The sequence below is a fragment of the Neophocaena asiaeorientalis genome, unplaced genomic scaffold, assembly GCF_003031525.2.
Source record: "Neophocaena asiaeorientalis asiaeorientalis breed wild unplaced genomic scaffold, Neophocaena_asiaeorientalis_V1.1 scaffold177, whole genome shotgun sequence".
NCBI lineage: Eukaryota > Metazoa > Chordata > Mammalia > Artiodactyla > Phocoenidae > Neophocaena > Neophocaena asiaeorientalis.
The window spans coordinates 5,700,205-5,719,037 of record NW_020172779.1 but is presented as its reverse complement, the minus strand read 5'-3'; the positions used below and the strand labels follow the sequence as shown (position 1 = coordinate 5,719,037).

General features: G+C 41.6%; 1 protein-coding gene across 3 annotated transcripts in view; it reads left to right on the top strand.

The window, feature by feature from the left end:
* Positions 1–18,833, top strand: part of SNTB1 (syntrophin beta 1) — a 217,179-nt gene that overhangs the window by 121,749 nt on the left and 76,597 nt on the right. For all 3 annotated transcript variants that reach the window (XM_024741010.1, XM_024741009.1, XM_024741011.1), the window contains exon 4: positions 18,024–18,231. In XM_024741010.1, the coding sequence (XP_024596778.1) occupies positions 18,024–18,231 (208 nt within the window). The remainder of the gene's footprint in view (positions 1–18,023; positions 18,232–18,833) is intronic.

Sequence of the window (18,833 nt, the reverse complement as noted above, 5' to 3'; positions counted from 1 at the left end):
ATCAAAAGGTGGTGGATAGGGGGCTTCCCTGGTGGCGCAGTGGTTGAGAGTCCGCCTGCCGATGCAGGGGACAGGGGTTCGTGCCCCGGTCCGGGAAGATCCCACATGCCGCGGAGCGGCTGGGCCCGTGAGCCATGGCCGCTGAGCCTGCGCGTCCGGAGCCTGTGCTCCGCAATGGGAGAGGCCACAACAGTGAGAGGCCCGCGTACCGCAAAAAAAAAAAAAAAAAAAGCAGCAGGGACTATACTAATATCAGACAAAAATGACTTTAAAATAAAAAAAAAAAAAAAATTGTTAAAAAAAAGGTGGTGGATAAACAAACAGTGGTATATTCATACAGTGGATTACTGCTTGGCAATAAAAGGGAATGAACTGGGGCTTCCCTGGTGGCGCAGTGGTTGGGAGTCCACCTGCCGATGCAGGAGACGCGGGTTCGTGCCCCGGTCCGGGAAGATCCCACATGCCGCGGAGCGGCTGGGCCCGTGAGCCATGGCCGCTGAGCCTGCGCGTCCGGAGCCTGTGCTCCGCAATGGGAGAGGCCACAACAGTGAGAGGCCCACGTATCACAAAAAAAAAAAAAAGGAATGAACTATTGACACATGCTACAACATTGTATGAATCTCAAAATAATTGTGCTGTATAGAAGAAGTCAGATAAAAAGGAATATATACTGTATGATTCCATTTATTAAAATCCTACATAATGCAAACTAAGCTATAGTAAGAGAAATGGAGGGAAGAAGAGTCATGGAGGGTATACATGTGTCTAAATCTTGTACACTGAAAATTATGTGCAGTTTATGGGGCTTCCCTGGTGGCGCAGTGGTTGAGAGTCCGCCTGCTGATGCAGGGGACACGGGTTCGTGCCCCGGTCCAGGAAGATCCCACATGCCGCGGAGCAGCTGGGCCCGTGAGCCATGGCCACTGAGCCTGCGCGTCCGGAGCCTGTGGTCCGCAATGGGAGAGGCCATGACAGTGAGAGGCCCACATACCGCAAAAAAAAATTTTTTTTTAATTATGTGCAGTTTATTGTATGTCAATTATAACTCAATAACGCTGTTTAAAAATAAATGCAGTTATAGAAAGAGTTTCCAATGAACTGGACTATCTGCTGTTTGAGAATATCCTCTGCTTCTGCGCCTCTCTGTCCCTGGTCGTGGTCCCCCCGTCCCGCAGACTGGAATGCCCTCCATCCATTCTCCACCTGTCAAAATCCACTTACTCCATAAGCCCCATCTCAAATGCCTTTGTCTTCCAGAAGTATTTCCTGATCCTTGCCATCTAGCAGCTTTCCTTGGATAACCTATGCTTCTTTAATGGCATACCTGTTCTGCCATATGCTCTGCCACCACCCTCACTAGGCTGTAAATGGACTATATCCAACTTACCTTTGTATCCCACCATGCCCCACCATGCCTAGCAGACTTCTGTATCCATGTATGGATATTTTTGAATTCAATATTTGGTGGACCCATTTCTCCAAAGATACAAGTATTAATTCATAAATCAAATGGTCAGGATAGAATGCTCTTCCACTCTGCTGTAGTTTAACCTTTAGTATCTACATTGTTCTCTCCTCTGCATTTCTACTGCTGGTACCCCCATAACTGCAGAGATGTCCTAGCAGGTGTCTCTCCCCTCCAGTCCCATCTCCCCAGCATGATCCCCCTAAAATACAGCTTGGTCATGTCACTTGCTGAAATGAAATTCTGTCAGTGGGTCCCCTTCAGCCTCTCTCCCCTGTTTGTCCTTTCACTTCCTTGCCCACATTTCCCCTACACTTCGTCTAAGCCAAGACCCACACAGAGTTTCCATAATGTGCAGTGTGGATTTCCTCTACTGTCCTTTGCTCAGGCTGCCCCTCTCCTTGGAATACTCTTCCCTGGGCTACTAATCCTTCTTCTTGGTTTACCCAGCTTATCCTCTTCCTTCAAACGTAAGCTTTAGGATCATCACTGTATTTGTTATAACTCAGTCCAGTCCTCTTTGTGGATGAGGAAAGTGAGCTACAGAGAGGTTTAGTTCTTTACTCCAGACTGTTCAGCTTCATAGCCAGCACATGGACCAAGGCCAACTGACTCCATCAACGATATTCTAACCAGTGTGCTATGTGGCCTTTCCTGGAGGGCAGTCATTGAGTTCTTTTTTTTTTTTTTTTAATTAATTAATTAATTTATTTTGGCTATGTTGGGTCTTCTTTGCTGCGCGCGGGCTTTCTCTAGCTGCGGCCAGCAGGGGTTACTCTTTGTTGCGGTGAGCGGGCTTCTCATTGTGGTGGCTTCTCTTGCTGTGGAGCACAGGCTCTAGGTGCGCAGGCTTCAGTATTTGCAGCACGCGTCCTTAGTAGTTGTGGCGCACGGGCTTAGTTGCTCCCCAGCATGTGGGATCTTCCCGGACCAGGGACTGAACCCGTGTGCCCCGCATTGGCAGGCAGATTCTCCAACCACTGTGCCACCATGGAAGCCCAGTCATTGAGTTCTTTGGCTGCCATTACCCACTCCCCCCTCACCTTTCAGTCCCTGCAGACAATAAGCTCCTCGAAAGCCATGGCCATATTGTCAGACTCAGTGTCCCTAGCACCTAGCAGACTACCTGGCAGAGAGCAGACCTTCAATAAATCTTTTTGAATGAATGATTCAAGCATGATAAAGGTTATATGTACTTGCGCCAGCCTCAAATCTGTCTTCTTTTGGTTTCTTTTTTTGGAGGAAGTAGATTGAAGTCTTGGTAAAAGCAGTCTGGGCTAATTGATAAGCAGTCCTCATGCAGATTGCCCGAGGGTACAAAGCTGGATATAAAGTTTAATCAATTGCCTTGAACATCTGGAGGGAACAAATGTTTGGAATGCCTTGAGGCAGAGGCAGGTCTCCCTGGCAGCAGCCATAGAAATCACTGCATTCTTTTCTCCCCTCCAAGGCCCGCCCCCTCCCACTGTCACCCACCCCAGTCCCCAGCACCTCCCCTACCCCATGCATTCCCATGCCAAGAAGTAGAGAGCTTTGAGTTAATTCCTTCATTTGTAACAATTTTCCAGTTCCACTATTTTAACATATATTTTCTTTAAAAAAAAAAAAAAAGCTAATGAAGTCAAAACAAAATCAAACAAATCTAACCCACAGCCTTGCTGCTTCACAGAGAAACTGACTCTCTTTCCAACTTGTTTCACACCTTGGCATTTACTATAAGAATGAGGAAGATTGAATTTCATGTAGCGTGACCTTTTGAAACTCAGGATGATCATTTGCATTATTCTGATTTTCACCCCCTCCTGCAACCAGTACAGAATTGCACGATAATTTAAAACTTGTCTGGATAGTTCAGATATAGATTTTTTTAAATAGCAATTTTGTGGGTAGCTGATTTATTTGTTCGTGCTTGTTTAAATCCTTCATGTAATGAAAGTGATTATTGCTGTCTACAAAAGAGGTGAAAGTGTCTTTGAGCAAAGCCTTCACAGAGAAAATAATTATGAAGCTGTCATTTCCATAAATACCTTGACAGTGAAATATCTACAAAATACTATAGTGAGTGTTTCAAACACAGAAAGAGCTACTAGCCTCAAATTCAGGATCAACCCTCTGGAAAATGGTAGAGAAAGTTGTTTGGCTCCAGCACACCATGAGTTCTCCATTCTTTCCCTGTTCTCTGAACTTGGAACTTAACATGGTTGTTAAGAAGTTGGATTCTAGGGACTTCCCTGGTGGCGCAGTGGTTAAGAACGCGCCTGCCAATGCAGGGGACACAGGTTTGAGCCCTGGTTGGGGAAGATCCCACATGCTACAGAGCAGCTAAGCCCGTGCGCCACAACTACTGAAGCCCGTGTGCCTAGAGCCCGTGCTCCACAACAAGAGAAGCCACCGCAATGAGAAGCCTGCGCACCGCAACAAAGGGTAGCCCCCGCTCGCCGTAACTAGAGAAAGCCCGCACACAGCAATGAAGACCAACGCGGCCAAAAATTTATAAATTTATAAAAAAAAAAAAGAAGTTGGATTCGCGGCTCAGTAATATTGATACTACTGCCTGTAAGTGTGACCTTGGCTAAATCACTTCTCCTCTTCCAGAAGTTAGGGTTTTGTTGTTTTTTTTTAATCTTTAAAATGAGTGGTTGGCTTAAATGACCTCTAACTTCCTTCTGGATTGCTAATTCTGTCTTTGATCACTCATTCATTCATACATTAAACTACGATAATTTTGGTTTCTACCTTTCTTTATCTAGTTCTCTCATGCTAACGAAAATCGCCAGTGGTCTTTTCCACTTCCTGAATCCAAATTCCCTGGCAGCTCTAGTCCTTTCAGGTGGTAGAACTTCTTCAAATTTTTCTTGCCCCATCCAATTTACGTCTCCTCTTTGCCATTCTCTCGGGGCCCTCTTCTCTGCTGGCTGGTGGCTATTAATAATCTTTGTTGAAGCGTTCACGTCTATTAATGGTTTAAGGTGCTGCCTTCCGTAGCTAACACATCTTTATTTATATAGGGGTCATAGACATACAGTAGTGCTTTTGCCCTTATATTCTCCCCTTTTCTTCTCCTCCCTCCTTGAAAGACTTAGTCAAAATTAGAACTAAATGGATGAGCGATATTTTGGTGCTAGTGAAGTACTGTTCTCTGTGTAAGCAGCTACCAATTTCACGTGGTTAATTATTGCTTAAGTCATTTATAGAGAATTTAACAAAAGATTCTCTGCTCCTTGAACAGATACAAACTCTTCTCTTGTGTTAGGAATTTCTCATGATATATTTGAAAACTTAAGAAAGTGTGTATGTTTGTCCAAGATTGCTAGACAGTAATCTTAGTGATTACAGGAACCATATCAGTGTTGAGTTGCCCTTCTCCTCATGTGCCTAATGCCATGTCTGGTAGGTACCAGACACTCAGAAAATAATTGATAAGGAAATAAATGAAAAAGGCATCTCACAATTTTGTAAACGAGGCAGACCAGTAAGTCTTACTTTTTCACATGAAACTCTGACATAGAAGAGTTAGATGACATCCACTTCTATTCTTCTCTCTCAGAGATAAGCACTTTGAATTAGTATTCCTCGTTGCTTCAATTCTGTGTCATCATTTTACCCTGTTTTACACATTTGCAAGGCTGCCTGCTTTTACATCTAATCCGGGTAAGTCTCACAAGATCACAAATTGATTATTTTAGCCCAAGAAAATCATCTGTGGCAAATTGTGTGATAAACATTATAATATGAAATAAAATACAATAAATATTTCTGAGCTGAATGCTACTGCACTTCACCCATGTAAACTAGCCTTCTTGTGGGACATTAAAACATATTTGACTTTATTTAATGTACCAAGCTTATGACTTAGAACTGAAGACACTTTGTACCATAGAATTAAATTCCATTCTTCAAGACTAAAAAGGTTAATTTCTAGTAAGGGAAAAAATAAAAATGTCAATGCAGGCAGTGATAGAACTTTATCTGGAAAGGGAGTTACTATAGAGATGAGACAATCTTTTACCAGTAGACAGAGCCATCCATTCACTTAGCCCAACCAATACTTATGGAATACCCTCCTCCATGTGCCAGACAATGGGGGTGAAATGAAGATAATTCTGCTATATGTCATACCCTCAAGGAATTTATAGTCTGGTGGGGGAGATAAACTATAAAAGGATAAATCTTGAAAGAAATTATCAGATGACTAAAAATGAGAACTCTCTCCAAGGGTAGGGCAATAAGGAGCTACATGTCAGAGCTACACGTCAAAATGCTTTCTAGATATTTCTAGAAATATCAAACAGATAGCATGAGTGCTGTCAATCCTCACTGCCATGCCCATGGCAGACAGCAATGTATGATTATGTTACTGCACCTCATTGAGCCTAGAATGAGACCTCTGGCTCCTTCACAAGACATCATTTCAGGAAACCACTACTTTTTAATCCAAGTTGACCTAGAAAGTAGAACTTATATCCCACCTTAGGTATTGCTCCAGCTCCACTATGAAAATTTGGTAACTTACAGTCTGGCTAGCTTTTCTGAAAGGGAGATAATATTGATAACACTTGGAGACTGAATGAGCACCAGGAAAAAAAAGACAGGAGGCATCAAGGATGATTGGGTCATCCAACCTGGATTATTGGGAGGACGCTGATACTGTGAAGACAGAGTAACCACAGAATACTCTTGGAGAGTAGCTGGTATATGTATATTCTACAAGTATGAAGTTATTACAAGACACCTAAATGAAGATGGAGCATTTATAATGTTTCTTGTCAAATCTGGACTTTGTTTTTCTTTTTTGTCTTGGTGATTGGCACTGTCATTCATTCAGTTGTATAAGCCAGAAAACTAGGCATCCTAGACTCTTCCCTTTTCCTCACTCCTCATAGCTAATCCATCATGAAGTCCTATCAGTTTTGTTTTCTATACATTTCTAATCCATGTACTTCATACGATTTCCACCACTAGATATTGTACGGGACATACTTAGAGTAAAAAATTATTCATTGTTTGTCTGAAAATCAAATTTGACTGGGCATCTTATATTGTTATATGTGAAATCTGGCAACCCTAGCCCAAATTATCTAATTACACAGAAGCAGAAATAGGTCTTTAGGCTTCAAATGCTATGCTCTGGATTGAACCATGGGGTGGATTGTTTATTTTGTCAGTATATTGTACTAAGATTCTAGAGACAAATGTATATTTATTTGACCTGCATTGCACCTTGTATATTTACATGGCTTTAAAAAAAGAAAACTCCAGTTGAGTAAGGTCAAACCACAGAATATTTTGTGAGGTACAGATGAAGTGTGGAGTAGAAGAACAAAATGTTTTCTCTAGTTTGACATTAGCTGTCTCCTCTTCCAAAACTTTGATAACGATATCGCTCCCGTAGGAGAGGCCAAAGTGCTGAAATTCTTCACATATTTTGTAAATTTATGTATTAGTGAAACACTGAAACGAGCCAAAGTGAGAGATATTGTCAGGTTCCCTCAGAGCTGAGCAGAATATATATCATGCATGACCTGTTTTTGAAATGGAGTTTTGTGGAAAAACAGCAGAACACCTTTTTCTGGCTTCTTTTCCATTAACTGCTCACACTTGACACATTCCTTAGATGATCTCATCAGCTCCCATCATGGCAACCATATTCCCAAATCTCCATTCTTAGCTGGGGAGTGTAGTTTTAAGCAACAGAATCAACTCGGGCTGAGGATATTAGGGTGCTCGCATATCTCCCGGAGTTCAGATAGCCAGGCTAGGAAGTTCAACATCCAACCACATGGTGAAGGCTGTTCTAGAAGAAATGCCACCGTTGCCATCGCTTAACAACCATCCACAGCCCACACAGCTGCCTCAGCTTGCTCCTGTGACAGCTGGCACTGGCCGAGCTCTACCACTGCCGCCATTAAGAGCGGGGTGCCTCCACCACTATACATGCCAAAGGATGGACCCTGTACCCACCTGTTTTCTCATATTGCCTCCTTCAGAATTGCCATTTTGAGTGAGTGGCTTGGTGCCCTAGCGGTGAGGAGGGCTGAGAACTGGAATTCTGGCTTCTACTTTGGGGAAGCTCAACTCAGAGTTTGGAAAACTTTCCAAATACACAGGAAGGGTGTTCAAAAGATATTGAGCAAAGCGTGAAAATTCTTCTCTACTCTTTTAAGCAACAGACCATGCTTTACAAACGTCCTACTAAATGGAACATAATGACAAAGACACAAGCCTTGCAGTCAGGTGAACTTGGGTTCCAGTTCTAGCTTTGCCTCTTACTAACTGGGAGATTGGACAAGCCTAGCCCCTCTGAGGCACAATCTTCTCATCTGTGCTGTAGACACATTAATACCATTCCCCTCACAGGACGGTGATAAGGATAAAAGGAGGACAGTGAACTCGTTTGGTGGTGGAGTTTACATCCCCACAGGACAAATACTCATCCTCATTTTCAATATTATTACTGCCATATTTTACCTCTTTTTTTAGTGTTGTCTTTTTCACAGAAGACCATCTTTTTTCTAGTGAATTGTTTCACTAACGACATATCGCAGAAGGTATGCAAGCATTCACTGTCTTCAACTTTTTTTCTAGTATTTTTTTTCTGATTACATTGCAAAAAGATGAGAAATTGTAGAAAAGCAGAAGAGTAGAAATAAAAATGCCTCGGAATTCCACTATCTAGGGGTAGCCACTGTTAAAGGTCTGCCATGTATTTGTCTGTCGGGAAGTTTTTTATCAACCACCAGAGTCACAGATTTGTGGAACAGTAAACAACCATGTGGTTTGCGTTCCCCTTGATTCCCTTGTAGTTCTGCAAGTCCACAGGCCACCTTCCTACTCACCACCTTCGTCTGTGTTTTCTCCAGCCTCACATCGGAGGGGAAAGGTCACTTGAAGCCTTCGTTGCCAGGTTGCAAGTTATGTTTTATTTATTAATATTGTGTTAGGAGGCTTCAGTTTTGTGTGTCAGCCTTGTGTTTCTAAACAGGGGAAGTAGAGGATGCTGGGAAATATTATCTGGCTCCGTGAGAGCCTTTGAGAGAGTGAGAGGGGAAGAAAATGACTTTTAGTGTGAGGTTTGCCAAATGATCTCTGAAAAGCTGTGATATCATTCATAGGCCTTGCCAAGCTGCATGGAAACGGCTCATCTTGGCAGACATCTAGAGTGAGCATATAATTCCTTGGGGTTGGTATGGGCCTTTATCAGAAATAGTTCCATAGGCAGTATTTACATAACTGTGGTGGAGTGTGAGAATAAACACAGCTGTGGCATTGCCCTAAATATTTCTATTCAGTAGGGAATTAAAAGAGAACTTTATCGCTGAATAAAGATAAACACAATTCATCAAGCAGTGGTCAGTTCAACTGGGGAACAAAACAGGAGTTAGAAAAGAGTGGCCTGCTGAAAATAGCTCCAATCAGCCAGCCTGACTGTATTGCTCCTTCCCTCCCTCCCTCTCTCCTCCTCCCCCAGTTCCAGAAACGTAGGAATCATCAGCTCTCAAAGAAGTTGTCTAGATTTTTTTTTTTTACACCAAGGAGGAAGTGGAAGCCCCTCAGTCTGTTTACTGCGTATAGACCTACTGTGAGCCAGTATGCTTCCCGGTGCTTTATCTATGCGTCTCATTTTAGAAGGCTTCCCTTTTTTTTTCGGGTTATAGAATTGAATGTGAGTAGGGAGTATGATTATTTTGCCAAGGAGAAGATTTTTTAATACCAACATGTGTTGGAATGGAAGCAGGATTGCCACAGCTTTAAGTGGTCTGCATCTTACAAGTTCCTTTAAGCATTCACATATATATAGGGTGCTGGCGATATTCTGTTTCTTGTTCTGGTAGTGGTTAAATGGGTGTTTGCTTTGTAATAAAACACTGAGCTATGCAAAATAAAACCACGGTAAAATACCGTGTTTTAACTGAACAGAGGATAGCAGCTGATTTTTCCAAGTTTCTCTATAATAATTTCAATTTCTTAAATTTCAAAACATTATTCGTTTACAAGAAGATGTGCATGTATATAAATGTAAGTAACAAGTAGCAAGTAAATAACATAAACATAAATAGTAATAGAAACCCAGGAAAAATTAACTTTAAATATTTTATGAAGACCATCTTGAAGACAGGAAGAAAAAGTAGTTAACGGCTCTTTTCTTTGAAAGTGACAGACATTCAACTCAAACTACTTATGAAAAAGAGAAACCAGGAAGTTCAAGGGGTGACTCCAACTACAGGCATGGGTGGATGTAGTGATTCACATGATGTCATGAAAAATCTGTCTTGGCTCTAAGCATCCATATATTTTAAACATTAGTGCAGTCCCAGTTCAACTATGCACAGGAAGATAGTTCCATGGTTTATTAGTTTTCTAGGACTGCCGTAACAAAATGAGCACAGACTGAAAGCTTAAAAGAAAAGAATTTTATATATTCTCTCTCAGTTTTGGAGGCCAAAAGTGTGAAATCAAGGAATTGGCAGGGTTGGTTCCTTCCCGAGGCTGTGAGGGAGAAACCATTCCAGGCCATCCTTGGCATTCCTTGGCCTTGCGGTGCTTCACTCCAGTCTCTGCTTGCATCACCACCAGGCCTTCTTCTCTGTGTCTCTGTGTATCTTTTCTGTCTCTTCTACTGAGACTCTCATTGGATTTAGGACCCATCCTAATCCAGTGGGTAGATTAATAAAATAAGCATCTCATTATCATCCTTACTTTCATTACTTCTGCAAAGATTCTATTTTCAAATCAGTCACATTTGAGTTTCTGGATAGGCATGAATTGGGGGAAATACTATGCAACCATCTACACATGGTGAGGTTCTTGGGGGCAGGGACCATGCATTCTACTTTTCTCTGCAGCACCCAACACACATGTGAGTGTCTGGAAGACTCACCAGTACTCACAGCATATTTTCTGTGTGCATGGGTAAAGAAATCGCTGCATGTTCCCAACTCCATTTTGTAACCCAAGAGATTTACTGGGATTTTCTGTTTTAATAGGCATGATTGTCTCTTTACTAATAGTGTAGCTAAGAGAGAGCTAACTTGCTTATATGTGCCCATGGGTCCAGATAATATAAAAGGATTGCGTCCACTAATATAGTTTCTTTTTCCAGTAACTGAGCCAACAACACAGTCTTAAAATGCCCAAAGCTTAAATGACAACTGCTAACATCAGGATTTACCAGTCACGAAGCACATTCACAGTTATTATCTCATTTGGTTCCTTAGTAATAACCCCGTGAAGGTTATTATTCTCACTTTCACTATAATGGTCATTATCACTTTCATCATCACCATCATCATCATCCCTGTTTGATAGGAATAAAGAAACTCAAGGCTCATAGAAACTGTGACCTATTTATGATTCAGGACTTGTAGTTGTGTTTGAAAATTACACAGCTCAAACTGGCTTCTGCAGAAGGGGAACATGGAAGAAAATACAAGGATATGCTGCTGAGTGTCAGGTACGGCTGGATGCAGGTCTCTCATCTTTCAGCTCTGCTTTCCTCTGTATTGGCTTCATCTGCAGGCAGACCACCCCTCTTGATGGCCAGATGGCCATCAGGAGATCCATGATTATAACTGTTGCCTCTGTATATATGATGAGAGAAAAACATCATCTAACAATGACTCCTGAAGAAATCCTGGGCCTGGCTCTCCTTGGCCAAATTGCATCACACCTACAACCTTTAACCCATCAAGCCCCCAAATCACATAGACTGAGAATGGAGGTAAAGCCTGTTACCAGAAAAGGGGGGAGTAGAAACTGGGCAGACAGAACCACAGATGTCCATAGGAAGCATAGTTTATAAATGACAGAGCTTGGGCTTTGGGACAATGTTGTTTTAACCAACAGGCCAGTCCGGCTCCTCCCCCTCCCCCCTCCTCCTCTTCTGTTCAAATACAGTGAATATACAGTGGGTACACATGGAACAAAATTCAGAAAATACAGAGTTATACTGTGAAAGTTTCCCTTCTTAAGTGAGCGGGTTTGCTGATTCATTTTGGTTCTAACATTCTGCAAGGATTGATTGTGTTCTCAGTTGCTTGTTGGCATTTGTATTCAGGCGTGCCAATAAGACAATTTTTATAATGTGGCTGTGTTTTTATGTGGCTTGCAAACATAGTTTGGTACTATCTCTATTGTGAAGATATGGCTTCGATTACAGAACTTGGCTTTGGGGGACTATTGTACCTCTTCTGTTATTAAATGTGTATATGTTTATGTCTCCATATGTAAAATCTAGCATAGAGCTATTTTTTTTGAAATAAAAATTTTTTTAAATTTTTAAAAAAAGAGAAAGCTTCCCTTCTTATCTTGTCCTGTCACTCAATTTCCCTCCTAACTGAACCTACCTGTACACCTCTCCAGGCATAGTCTCCACATTTACAAACATTTATATGGATCATTTTTACATTAATGATATGATACTGCTCTCACTGTCTGCCCTGTGCATTTTTCACTCCCATTGTATCAGGCATTTTTTGGTTCTCTGACTCTCATGACTTCAGCCACCCAACCACAGTGCCATGTTTATACACCACTTAGTTATTTTTCCACACCTGAGTTTTTCTTATTTTCCTTTTCTTTCTCCCCCACCCCGGCCACCTCCCCTCTTCCTACTTTATTTCCTCATCTTAATCTCTCCTTTGTAAATGGATGAGGTAATTATTGGAGTTGAAAGTGCCTTTTTAAGGAATGAGTTACCTGAAATATTTGACCCTACAAAGTGGTTCTTTTGGGGTAGGTTGTCGGCAAAATACTTAAGTAGGATGAAACCATTCCACATCTCTTTTCACCCCCAGAGTCACTGGTTAGCTCAGGCAGTTCAGAAAGCAAAAGGACTTCAACAGATAGTTGTAGCTCTAGTTATGGCTAAAACTCAACATAAACTTCATAAAGTCCTTTTAGGTGGAATAAATTAGGTAGATGGGATAAGGGATAATGTAGAATCAGGTTTGCCCCAAATCTTCCAGTATCTCTCAAGAAACTCATGCATCTCTCCCCAAAGTTATTTTTTTTCTATCCCAAGATGTTAGAAATAGCCCTTGTATAACTTTTTAGTTTCTCCTGGGGCTTGCATTTTTCAAGTCCAAGTACTCTGAAAAAGAGTCTCAGGGCCCACCCTGGAGGACTCTTCCTTGCCTCATGGGACCACTACCATCTTCTTGTACGCAAATTTGGGAAGACTCTTCATTGTAAACCAGAATACAAACCAGAATTGATCAATATTAGCTTGGCACTGTGATAGCCCATGCATACATTATCTCATTTTTGTCTTTTCAGTGATCTTGAGAGGCAAGATTGAGCCATCTTACGGATAAGAAAATTGAAGCTTAGGGAGGTTATTTAAAGTCAGCCTGAACCCCAAAGTCTATATGCTTAACAACTACCTCCTGACACATGTGGGTTTGAATTGTTTTCTTTAAAAATGGGCTACTGAAAAAACTACTGCACAGCCAGCCCAGGAATAGGATTTCTTTCTCTCCTTATACTCCAAGACATGCATTGCACCTGGTACATTTACATTTTGGCAAAATAAGATTAAATGACAAATTAAGCCAAAGTGTGTGTGTTTGAGATTTGTGCTAGGTAGTGTGATAAGTAACCGTATATATACATAGTCACTCCATGACCTTGACCAGAATCTTGAGTTGTCTCTCAGAAGTTCTGGGGACTTTGGTGCTACCAGCTACTTGTTGTTTGCTTTAGCGTGTAGAGTACATTGGTATTAAAAGGAAAGGTTGGTACTCTTCTTCCTCCTTCCCCTTTGGGTTTAGGGAGAAGTGAATGTGGATCACTGAATTCTTTCATTTATTCATTGCACAAATAATTGACATCATTTCTGTGCCAGACAAGCCAACAACTCTTCACCCACTATCATTTTTTGGTGATTTCATGCTGCTCCCATATGCTGTCAGTGAAAGGCTCTTTCTCATCGCCCTGTTGACAGTGACCCCTCTCTTGAGTCACATTCTGTCTCTTTATAGAATCTATAAAGCTGACAAAGCTGCAGCTTTGTCAGAAAGAATGGCCTTCTTCCTCGTCACTCAAATCTGTAAGCCCTTCCTAGGCTGTTGATTCACAACCCCAAACACTTGCCCTTTACATTCAGGACAGACTCTCCAGAGCCTTACTTCATCCAAGGCCTGTCTGTGGTGGTTTTAAGATATGTCCCCAAATCCTTTGATTCTCTTCCCTTTAAGAAGTGAAGCCTAACTCTTCCTCGTGAGTGTGCATTGGACTTGGTGCCTTACTTCCAACACAAAGAATGAATCAGACATATATATACTAATATGTATATAATAGATAAGTAATAAGAACCTGCTGTATAAAAATAAATAAATAAAATAAAATTCAAATCAAAAAGAAAATAAAAGAATGAATGAATCAGAACTGATGGTATATGACTTGGAAACCAGGTGATAAAAGGAATAGTAGTTTCTTCTTGCTCTCTGGGGGAAACCAGCTACCACATCATGAAGACACTCAAGCAACTTTTGTGAGAAAACAAAAGTGTGGAGTTTTTGTTTTTTTTGATGTGGACTATTTTTTAAAGTCTTTTATTGTATTTGTTATAGTATTGCTTCTGTTTTATGTTTTGGTTTTTTGACCCCGAGGCATGTGGGATCTTAGCTCCCAGACCAGGGAGGAAACCCACACCCCCTGCATTGGAAGGCAAAGTCTTAACCACTGGACTGCCAGGGAAGTCCCAAAAGTTTGGAGTCTTAAGCCACTTAATTCTGGGGGAATTTGTTACTCAGCAGTGGATTACTAATACACTTTCCAACAGCCCTCTGTTGTGTTGCCCTTCTGGTGACAGTCCCCTATGGGCATAGCTCTTTAGGGGGTGGTTTGAGCTTGAGCTCAGAAAGGCCTGCCATGATCCTTAATCTATATAATTTGTGGAACATGTAAAGCATTTACCCAGGCCTCAGCCTCTAGAAATTCTTAATAGGTCTGGGATGGGGTCCAAACATCTATATTTTTTTGTTTTGTTTTTGTTTTTGCGGTACGCGGGCCTCTCACCGCCGTGGCCTCTCCCGTCGCGGAGCACAGGCTCCGGACGCGCAGGCTCAGCGGCCATGGCTCACAGGCCCAGCCGCCCCGCGGCACGCTGGATCCTCCCGGACCAGGGCACGAACCCATGTCCCCTGCATCGGCAGGCGGACCCCCAACCACTGCACCACCAGGGAAGCCCCAAACATCTGTATTTAATTAAATGATTAAAAAAAAAAACTCAGGGATTCCTGAAGAATACTTCTGATGGAGAACTTCTGCTGCCTTCTGTTTTTGACTATAAAAAGCCACAAGCCTCTCTATTCTGTATCCCCTCTGTTCCTTCTTTGAGACTGATGGGGCGGGGTGAGGTCAGTTCACTTTTCAGCATGTTCACTTCAGCCACTGGGGACCCTGGCAAACAACCAAGCTCAATGCTTTTTTCTTATGACCCCATAGAGCACCCTTCTCAAACTTAAATTGCGTCAGATTTACCTGGAGGGAGATCGCTGGGCCTCACTCCCAGAATTCCTAATTCAGTGGGTCCAGGTACGAGTTGAGAATTTATATTTCTAATAAGTTCCCAGTCGATTCTGCTGCTGCTGGTCTGTGGTCACACTTTGAGAACCACCACTAAAAAGGCATAGGACCTGGTGTTTAAACTTTGCCTCAAAAACAGTCCAAGATCCTCCCTATAGTGCAGGCAACAACAACAGCAAATGAAAACAGGCAAACAAAACCTCACCATTTTGCCTGAAACAAGTCATCCACGGTGACAGAAATTCTGCTGGTGGTTATCTGAGGGGAAAATAACTGGAAAGGGAGTGTGAGGTGACTTCTGGGATACTTGTAATATTCTGTTTCTTCATCTGAGTGGTGGTTACAGGAATGTGTTCCCATTGTGAAAATACATTTACAATCTGTGCACTTTTCTATCTCTATGTTACGCTTTAAAAGCTTACTTAAAAATTAATAGTAATGATAAATGCTGTCAAAATCTGGGGAAAATGGGCCTCCTCTTCACTAGCCTGGACATCTTTGTATAGGCCAGCTTTCCTCTGGTTACGCTGGCAACCCAACAAAGAAATTATTCTTTCTTTCTTTCTTGCTGGCATCATTTTTGTCTGCATGTGTGTGTGTGTGTGTGTGTGTGTGTGTGTGATACCTGGCTAGTGGCTGCTTCCCAAACTGTCATTAAGAAAAAAAAAAATCCAGGTCTTCAAAGGAAAATATTCTAAGAGAAATATTTGCATGTTTTAAATTCCTAGAATAATGGATATTGATAGAATAATTTGAAAAGCAAGTTGAGCTCTCAGTAATGTTTTTGGAGAATCCTAGTTTGTGTTTGGCTACTCAACTTTACTGAGAACTTTGGGAGGGAAGGAAAATTCACCCTAGATTGACCACCCATTTCTTTGAAAAGTGCCTAAGAGGCATGAGAGTATTTTCTTCTGGGTAAGAACACATGTCACCTAAAAAATTCCCTGTTTCATCACATAAAACCTTTGAAGTCTTAGTGAGAAGACTTGCTTTGCAAATTTCTTACCGAAAAAAATCTGCTAATTATTGCTAAAACTCCCCTAGAGATATTCTACTTTTTAAATAATTCTTTTTCTATCATTTAAGTTTATGGGTAGAAAAGGTTTACTCACTCTAAAATGTTGGTTTCAAATGTAAATGAGGCCAGGTTACACTGGGACTTCTAATTTTCTGGTGATCTGCAAAACTGTTATTTTAAATTTAGGAGCTAAGTAGGACACTGTTGGGCATATTTGTTGGTGATGATGCCTTGAGACAGCTGTAGAAGACAATGGATGCTCCCTTATTGGATGTCATCCAGTCTAAAGGAGAGGCATTGTGATTCAGTATTTAAATTCATGGTCTTTTGAGCCTCAGCATCATGGGTTGAATCCCAGTATCACCAACTTTGTGGCCTTGAGTCAGTTCTTTCTCTGTCCCTCCAAACTTTAGTTTTTTTGGGGTTTTTTTATCCTGTTAAATGAGGTAAATAATATGTCATAGAGATATGACAAAAATTATAAAAAATAATATAAAAGTGTTTAAATTTTTGCCTGACACATAGTAAATACTCAATTAATGTTAGCATAATTATTGAGGGATGAAGGGAAATTGATACATGGATCATTTCATTTAGTTTTGAATTTCCCAATCCCTGTATCTTTCTAATGCAAACATGAGTGAAGAAATGTTATTTATTTGCATGTACACATACATGAATGAATAAATAAAATGTATGCTTTTCTCTCTGCAATAAAAATTATCTGTCTAAAAATTGTAGATGTGGAGAACAGGTTAATGGTTGCCAGGGACTTGGGATGGTGGAGGGGAGGGCAGCGCTTGTGACTGTGAGGGGTGAGTCGGGGGAGAGTTGTGTAAAATAGAAACATCGGAGTAAACTGGGTAAAGGGTATACTGAACCTCTCTGTCTTAATTTTGCAATGCCATGTAAATCTGTAAGTATTTCAAAACAAAATTTAAAAACTAAAAGGATTTGTCTAGAATTTCCGCCTTTTACCATAATTACAGTATATAGATCTCACTCTGAATCTCAGGTGATCCCTTTGCAGTTCTGGCATAAACTTTGGTATTTGACTTTAAATATAACACTTTTGGGAATTCCCTGGTGGTCCAGTGGTTAGGACTCTGTGCTTCTACTGCCAGGGACCCAGGTTCGATCCCTGGTCGGAGAACTAAGATCCTGCAAGCTGCATAATGCAGCCCAAAAAAATAAATAAACAACACTTTTCGTGCATCTCTCTCCCCACTGTTACCCTTTCCTCGGCCAACTCACTCCTCCACTACACTTGTCCAAGTATTAAGTGGTAGGGAGATGAGCCACAGACAGGATTCTTAAAGAATACAGTTTGGTTGTCTTTGATGCTAATTCACAATTAACCCTAGCAGTAGGATTAAGCAAGTGGGTAGATATTTCAGTCTACTTCCCACCAGCAGCAGCTGGGTTGTGAGTATATTGTTAAAATCCTCTGTGGATTGAGAGGTAAGGTAAATTAATATCAGCTCACAGTTTGGAAGTCTTAATATGATACTACTAAAAACCCACTCAGCTGAGTAACAGGAAAACCAGACATCCTTAATTCAGGTGATTGGATGGTTGGATAGCTAGGCCCCCAGTACCTCGACCAGTGCCTGCGTACAGTCAATGTTTGTAGATGAATGGATGAGTGAGTGAATGAATGAATGAATGAATGATGGGGGCATTAAGGTAAACCATGGGAAACAAGTTAAAAGTAAGAGTAAAGAATTAGTTCAACTTAGCGGGGAGAGGCAATATAGAGGTAGGAGGTGGGGAAAAAGGTTATTACGGAATTATATGAACTCTCATCTGTGTGAAACTTTTGAAAATTGTAAAGCACTATAAAGAATCTTTTATTCAATTGAAAAATGAATTCAAAAATCTTAATTGAAAAGCTAAAAATTAAAATGTATAATAGGAAAAGAAAACAAAGAATTAGTTCACCTCTGAGGCCCAGGACTTCGGAAGCATGATCTGCCAGGGAACCTTCCAACGCTTCTCTCTTTGCTTCTGTAGGCAGCTTGAAATCCACTCTCCAGATGCTAAGCACACGGTGATCCTGAGAAGCAAGGACTCAGCCACTGCCCAGGCCTGGTTCACTGCCATCCATTGCAACGTCAGTGACCTGCTCACCCGAGTGATCACCGAGGTCCGAGAGCAGCTGGGGAAGATGGGCATTGCTGGGAGCCGGGAGATCAGGCATCTTGGCTGGCTTGCAGAGAAGGTAAGGAAAACGTTCCCGCCGTCGTAGGCATTTTCCCGGGGCTTTCCCAGCACTTGCTGCAACCACTGAAGTCAGGTACCTCATTCCACGGGCTGATTCTCTCATTGGGATTTCTTGTCTGTCTCCAGCAGATTTTCCGTTGCATTATGCAGGGGCTGTGTCTTCAGCAACCTTGATTCCCCACAGACGGTCCAATATGTGGCAAAATGCAGGTGGTCACTAATTGTCTGTTGCATGGATGAATGAGTGAGAAAGTGACTGGACAGTCTGATTCTCACATGTACACAGGAAGGACAGGGGCAGTAACTCAGACTCACAACACAGCTGTCTCCTTGGGAGGTAAGGAAGTTGAAATTGTTGCTTAAAAGAGGGTTCGTGTGGGTTTTGATGGACCTGCTTGTTAACATCGACGCATTTACAAATAATAACAGCAAGGATTTCTTAAGCAGCTACTCCATGCTGACTCTTATATATTATCTTTAAGTTGTATTCTTAAGCCAGCAGGCTCTGAATGTGTCATCATTTATGAGCACCTATTTTATGCTAGGCACGGTGCTAGGCAGGAGTGGGGAGGGGTGTATAAAGATGAAAAAATGCTTACT